Source organism: Tupaia chinensis, unplaced genomic scaffold (assembly GCF_000334495.1).
Source record: "Tupaia chinensis unplaced genomic scaffold, TupChi_1.0 Scaffold144952_1, whole genome shotgun sequence".
NCBI lineage: Eukaryota > Metazoa > Chordata > Mammalia > Scandentia > Tupaiidae > Tupaia > Tupaia belangeri.
The window spans coordinates 3924636-3930910 of NW_006204812.1; the positions used below are offsets into that span (position 1 = coordinate 3924636).

General features: G+C 57.0%; 1 protein-coding gene across 2 annotated transcripts in view; it reads left to right on the forward strand.

The window, feature by feature from the left end:
* The window catches only part of HS1BP3 (HCLS1 binding protein 3), a 40367-nt gene that overhangs the window by 31817 nt on the left and 2275 nt on the right, over positions 1 to 6275 (forward strand). Inside the window, exons 6-8 of one of the 2 annotated variants that reach the window (XM_006167664.1) lie at positions 645 to 780; positions 3834 to 3947; positions 6073 to 6238. In XM_006167664.1, the coding sequence (XP_006167726.1) occupies positions 645 to 780; positions 3834 to 3947; positions 6073 to 6238 (416 nt within the window). The remainder of the gene's footprint in view (positions 1 to 644; positions 781 to 3833; positions 3948 to 6072; positions 6239 to 6275) is intronic. The other variant, XM_006167665.1, reaches the window with a different exon arrangement.

Below are 6275 nucleotides of genomic sequence, written 5' to 3' on the forward strand. Positions count from 1 at the left end.
GCAGAAATGGGACCGCCAGCTCCCGTGGGACACCAGGCGAGGTGGGCTGGGCTGCCCTGGTTGGACTGTTTCAGTGCCAGATCTGCCAGACCAGCCGAGTCTGCCAGGCCTGCTGAAGAAACGCGTTCCAGGTGGAGGCTGTGATGAACCTCCTGGATGGCAGGGATGGTGGCCAGCCTGCCTCTTGCCACCACACCCAGCAGAGAGTGGCCCCTGGCTGCAACTGGCACTCAGGAAACGCAGTGGGAAGACGGTGCAGGGGTGGAGGCAGGGCTGAGATCCAGGTCTGCTGGACCCGGGGGGGCCTGGATCCTTGAGTGCCCAGCATCGGGAGCTCAGGTATCGGGAGCCCAAGTGGCAGATTCATCGTGAAAGTGGAGGAAGCCCACGAGGACTTGACAGTGGGAGTGATACTGTCGGCCACTCCGACCCAGGTGCTGGGCAGGGAGGCTGAGGCAGGCCCGTGTCCCAGCCCGTGAGGAGCTGCTGTCCTCACCCGCCTCCTTCTCTCCAGTTCCATTTCTCTGGCTTTCTGCTTATTCCTTGCCCCCACTCTCCTGGGTGAGCAGGAGGTTGGGCCAGCCCTCTCAGCCCTCACCCAGCAGCTGACTCCCTCTGACCACCCTGCTGTATCTTCTCTGCAGCCCTGAAGCTATTTGACGATCCTGACCTTGGCGGGGCCGTTCCCCTGGGTGACCCCTTACTGCTGCCAGCCACCCCTGAGAGTGTAGGCCCTATGTCCAGCTTGGGCCGTGTGGACGCCTCCGAGGACCTGTTCAGGTACCACCTGTCCCCATCGATATTTCCCCAGCTCAGAGAGTGGCCAGGGACCATTGAAGGTGAGACATTTCCCAGCCTCAGCCTCTGTGGAGGGAATTCAGGCCTGTCAGAGGCAGGAGCTGATGGGTCCCACATAGCCAAGAGGTGTCAGGGGGTCCCAAAGGTGGATCAGCCACCCAGACAGCCTGGCTGGTCCTGGGAAGAGAAGTTCATGTGGCCAGCCGGCCTGTTTCTGTCACACTCATAGATTTACAGTGCGTGTAAAGGTAATTACATAATTACAAAAGCCAGTGTTACAGAACTGGTATAAACCGGCTTGGGACAGATACTGCCCTTGGCAGTAGGCGACCTGCCCAGAGGGAGCAGAGCACGGATGTGCCAGGCAGTGGCCCATCTGCAGAGGGGAGAGCGAGGCCTGATCCACGGAATCTGCAGAAAACGATGGCTCCTGTTCACGCGGAGCTTGCCATGCGTCAGGCAGGAAGCTATGCTTCTTTTTTTTAAAGAATTATTTATTTAACTTTATTCATTATTATTATTTTTAAATGGCTGTATCTATTATTTTCCCACAAATTTATTGATTCACAAAAGGTCTTAATTATACTAAATACTTTCAGTAGTAAGTACAGCTGACATGAACATATCTGTGAGCATCTGTCTGACTTTAGGCCTAAAACTCAGTGAGTAGAATGAACATACTACAAAGTAGCACCTAGCTGAGGCGATACAGCTTACTGCGGTCATTAAGTAGGTATGTTTTCCATTTATTTTTGTGTGTGTTTTTTTTATGTATTTATGTTTTTAAAGAATTATTTTATTTAACTTTATTTATTTATTTATTTTAATTTGACCAGAGAGGGACAGAGCGAGAGAGTGAGAGTGAGAAAGCAGACTGCCAGTTCCGGAACTCAAACCACGGTCCGCCATGTGGGACTCCAGCGCCCTAACCACCACGCCACCTGCCAGCCCTTGTATCTGTCTTTTTGATTTCAAGAAAAGCAGTTTGAGCTTTAATAAATCAAAATTTTTAAATGTTAAGAAAAATTTGCTTAAAACTTAAAGCCAGGATAAAGGTTAGGATTCTGTTCAAACAGTAGGTAGATACTAATAACCCAAAAAAGAAAAATAGATATAGACAAAGCTAAAATCTTGCATTATTAATATTTTTTCATTTGACAAGAAAGATGAGATCGAGGGAGAGAAAGTGAGGAAGTAAGCTGCTAGGTCCGGGACTCAAACCACAGTCCGCCGTGTGGGACTCCAGCGCCCCTAACCACCATGCCACCCACCGGGCCCAGCTGCACTCTTTACACATTATTTAATCCTCACACAACCCCCTGGGTAGGTATGACATCTCCTTTTTAGAGCAGACTGAGTGTGGGAGTGGTCCCTCCCCAAGGCCACGACTCCCGACTCCCGAGTGACAGAGCCAGCACTGGAACCTGGGCCTTCCTGCCTCCATCCTGGTCTCTGTGTCCCACAGGGACGAGCATTTGGAGGGAAGGCTGGGAGGTTCACCTCCCACCCCAAACCCGCAGGTTCCCGGGCTCCTATGTGCCCTGAGCAATGTTCTCAGCCAGCTTGAGCTGTGGGTTTCCATCTCAGCTGTGCCCCTCGTCCCCACCCCGAGGAAGCAGGGCTGAGCTGGGTGAGTTGCAGGAAGTGGAGTTGCCTCCTTCCAGGAACACCGAGGTGTGCGGGCCCTGGCGGCTGTCATGGCACCCTCGTTAGCAGCCTTGGGCTATTAGGCAGCCCTCGGAGTGCCTGCCAAGCCTGAGCCGCCGTGACGGCTTCTTGCATTTACATCTCCCTGAGGCCCCCGGCATCTGTTCCCTCTCATCCTGTGTCTTTGCACCTGACATCGTGGAAAGCTGGGAGCAACCAGGATTACTGTTATTTTGTTAGAGGAGAAACCAAGGCACAGGGACGGGGATAGTAGAGTACACGGGCTCCTGGGTGTGTCCAGGGCACACCCAGGATCAGCGCACGCCAGTGGGGCAGCTCTCGTGGAACCTTTGGGCATGGTTCACTCTAAATCCATCACTAACCTCGTGCTCTGCAGGGCACAGTGCAGGGGGTGTTAAAGGGCGGCCTTTAGCGGCGCTCTGGTCCGGTGAGTTTGTGAATGCCAGCAGTAAGCCGGATGTCGGCAGGCCTGGAGCGATGGGCAGTCCCTTCCCAGCACTCCACACTCTGAGGAGTCCCTGGACCCTTTCCTTTGTAACTCCACTTAGGGAATCTGTCTAATGAACGCACATCCCGCATCCTTGCCTGGACTGGACTGGACCCTGGCCCTGAGAGCCTGAGCTCTTTGACAGCTGGAACTGCCTTCCAGCCCCGGGACCGTCCAGGCGGTAATCGGGCTTCCTTACCGTGGGCGATGGTCTAGTCATGCTCACCCACTCACGCTCGCTTTCCTTCCTTCATCTCGTCACTAGCCTCAGGCTCGGCCATTCCGAGGCAGTCTGGGGGGCACCTGAGGGGGGCTTGCTGCCTGAGGCCTCTGTTCCCTCCCGCTGTGCAGAAACCAGCGCCTGGCCTTCAGTTTGATCTTCAGCCGAGTTTCATCCTCAGCAGGGGCCCAGGGAGGAGGGGAGAGGCTGGGTCCTTGGCATTCCCTCTAGGCCCGCACAGTTGGCCACACTGGCTGGGCCTGAAGAGGAAGCTGGACCTCGTGTTGGGGGGCCCATTTCTCGCCATGACTCAGAAGGAAATAAGTGCCTGGGAGGGGCCCACGCAGCCACCTGTATCTCTAGAGAACTCACTGACTCCCCTGGAGCTGGACACCCACAGCACGCCACTGCCTCCCACCTCGCAGTTACCTGCATAATCCTAGTCAGACATCGGCGCTTGCCTGCTGCTTTCTGTTCCTAACGGCCCCTGTTTGTGGATAATCCAGTCCCTTAGGTTTTCCTGGGTATTCTCGGCCTCAAGGAGCAGATGCAGGGGGAGCCAGCACCTATTCTGGGGGAGTTAAGGAAGGGCTGGTGCTTGGGAGTGGGAGCCCATCCGGCTCAGGGTGCCAGGGGATCCTGTCTGTGTGATCCTTCCAGACTCGCCCCAACCCCAGGCAGCTGCTCTCTCCAGACAGCCCAGCTTGGGCTTGTCCCTCTGTGCCTAGGAGGACCCCGAGAAGGACCCCTTTTGTCCACTTCTCCACTGTGCAGGCAAGTACTGAAATCTCTCTGAAGTCTGTGCCCCCTCTCAGGAGGTCGGCCAGAAAGTGGGCAGACACTCAGGGCTCCTCCAGCAGCTGGCACCTGGCGGGAGCCCCTCCTGGGGCTGTGTCGGGCACCCTCACTTTCACAAAGGTTAAGGCTCAGATGCGGGCTGGGACATCAAAGCCAAGCACCTGCCCACGGCGCTGTGTGCTGTCCACAGCACCATGCAGCCCTGCCGGGTGACACTGCTGTCCCCATGTTGTAGATGAGAAAGACGAAGCTGTGAGCACCCAGGCAGCCAGGCCTCATCATGCCAGGCGGCTGTTCTGACCAAAAATGATTCCCCCACATCCTCCTCCCACCATCCCTACTGAGAACTGAGCTGGATGACCCCCTTTTTATGAAGCCTCCACTATCCAGCCTGGTTCCGTCAGTTCATTCCCACCTCCAAACTGTGCTCTCCGCTGCCCCCTTCTCGGCCTTTCCCCCATTCCTGCCAGGCCTGTCCTTCTTAAAAGGCCCTGTTTCCCTGGAAGCCTTCCCAGCCTGCCCCGGCTTCTTCTCGGACCCATGTAATAGCGTGGATCCTGCCCAACTAGCTGGGCCGGGGTTCCTTTATGGAGGGGCGCATCCTTCTTAAAAGGCCCTGTTTCCCTGGAAGCCTTCCCAGCCTGCCCCGGCTTCTTCTCGGACCCATGTAATAGCGTGGATCCTGCCCAACTAGCTGGGCCGGGGTTCCTTTATGGAGGGTCGAAGCAGCCACTCTGTATTCCATGCAGGCTTCACTCCCCCAGGCTGTGAGTAGAAGTCAGTGCACATTAGCAAGTGTCACATCTGATCCTTCTAAGAATCCCGTGAGGGTGGTAGACAAGAGCAGTCCTCGCCTCACAGTGGGGGACTGGCCCAGGAGGTTAAGGCTCAGATGCGAGCTGGGACATCAAAGCCAAGCACCTGCCCATGGCGCTGTGTGCTGTCCACAGCACCATGCAGCCCTGCCGGGTGACACTGCTGTCCCCATGTTGTAGATGAGAAAGACGAAGCTGTGAGCAGCCAGGCAGCCAGCCCAAGTCTTCCACCCTCAGTGCCCGCGCCCTCCCTCCCCTGGCTCCCGTATGGCAGAGCCCACAGGTGGGAATACCCATCACAAGGAGAAGCCCAGACCAGAGGCTGGAGACAGTACCCCAGGAGGACGGGCACACCCCGGGGAGCCGGCCACACCTGGGCCCGGTGCTGTTTCCTCATGCTAGGTCTACACCTCGGTTCTCACGTCTGTAAAGCAGAGCTGATCCGTGCTACCAGTGGTGTGAGATTATGCAACGAACTAATGAATGTGAAAACACCTGGCTGCAATAGGCAGGCAGCGCAGTGTGGGGGGTGGGCAGAAGGAGTGGGGTGGACTGACCAGCCTTCTGCTGTGTGCTGGTCTCCAGAAAGCCAGTATCTCTGCTGTGCCCTGGCCACAGGAGCATTCCAGGCCAGGAAGGCAGGGGCAGGCAGCGCCCTACCTGTCAGTACCTGGAGATGGTCCTGTGTGACTGTGACTCCAGCAGCAGTCTGAGGTCTGGGGCCGTAACAAGCCTGCCGGGTCCTGGCTGAGGCCGCCCGAGTGGCCCAAGGTGGGGGCCCTGGGCAGACCCCGTGCCTCAGTGGCTCAGAGCCTCTTGTTCACTCTGATTGGATGTGGTGTGGAGGGCCCAGCCTCTGAAGCTGGACGTCCTTCCCAACTGAGATGCTGTTACATAGTGTCCTTCCAGTGGGGTCACTGGGCTCCTGGGACGCCAGCTTCCTGGCTTGCAAGGGGAGCACAGTTGTACCTCCCCAGAGCAGCGTCTTCACAGCGAAGTCAGATAACAGATCCAACGTGCTCAGCACAGAGTGGGGGACCCGCACTTGGTAGCTCACAGGAGGTGGAGGGAACATCCCCTAGAAAGGCCATGGTGTTTAGAGAGACCACCTGAAGACCCACTGCTGTGGGGTTGACAGAAGGCCCTGTCCTTCATTTCTTCTCAGGGTGGGACCCTGTCGTGGCACAGTTCCGCTTCCCCGGAGCTGCCCAGCACCCTGGGGAGAAGCATGGGCTTGCCCTTCCTGGGGGTGGTGATGCTCAGAGCTTCTCCCTTTGGTTCCCTAGGGTTGAAGAAGACTTGGACCAGATCCTGAACCTGGGGGCTGAGCCCAAACCCCAGCCCCAGCCCCAGCTCAGGCCCAGACCCCAGCCCAGGCCCAAGCCACTGGTGGCAGCCAAACCAGCGCTCCCCAAGAAACCAGCTGTTCCCCCCAAAGCGAGCCTGTCTGAGGCTGTGGCTGGGGCGGAGAGGCCACAAGGGGCAAACA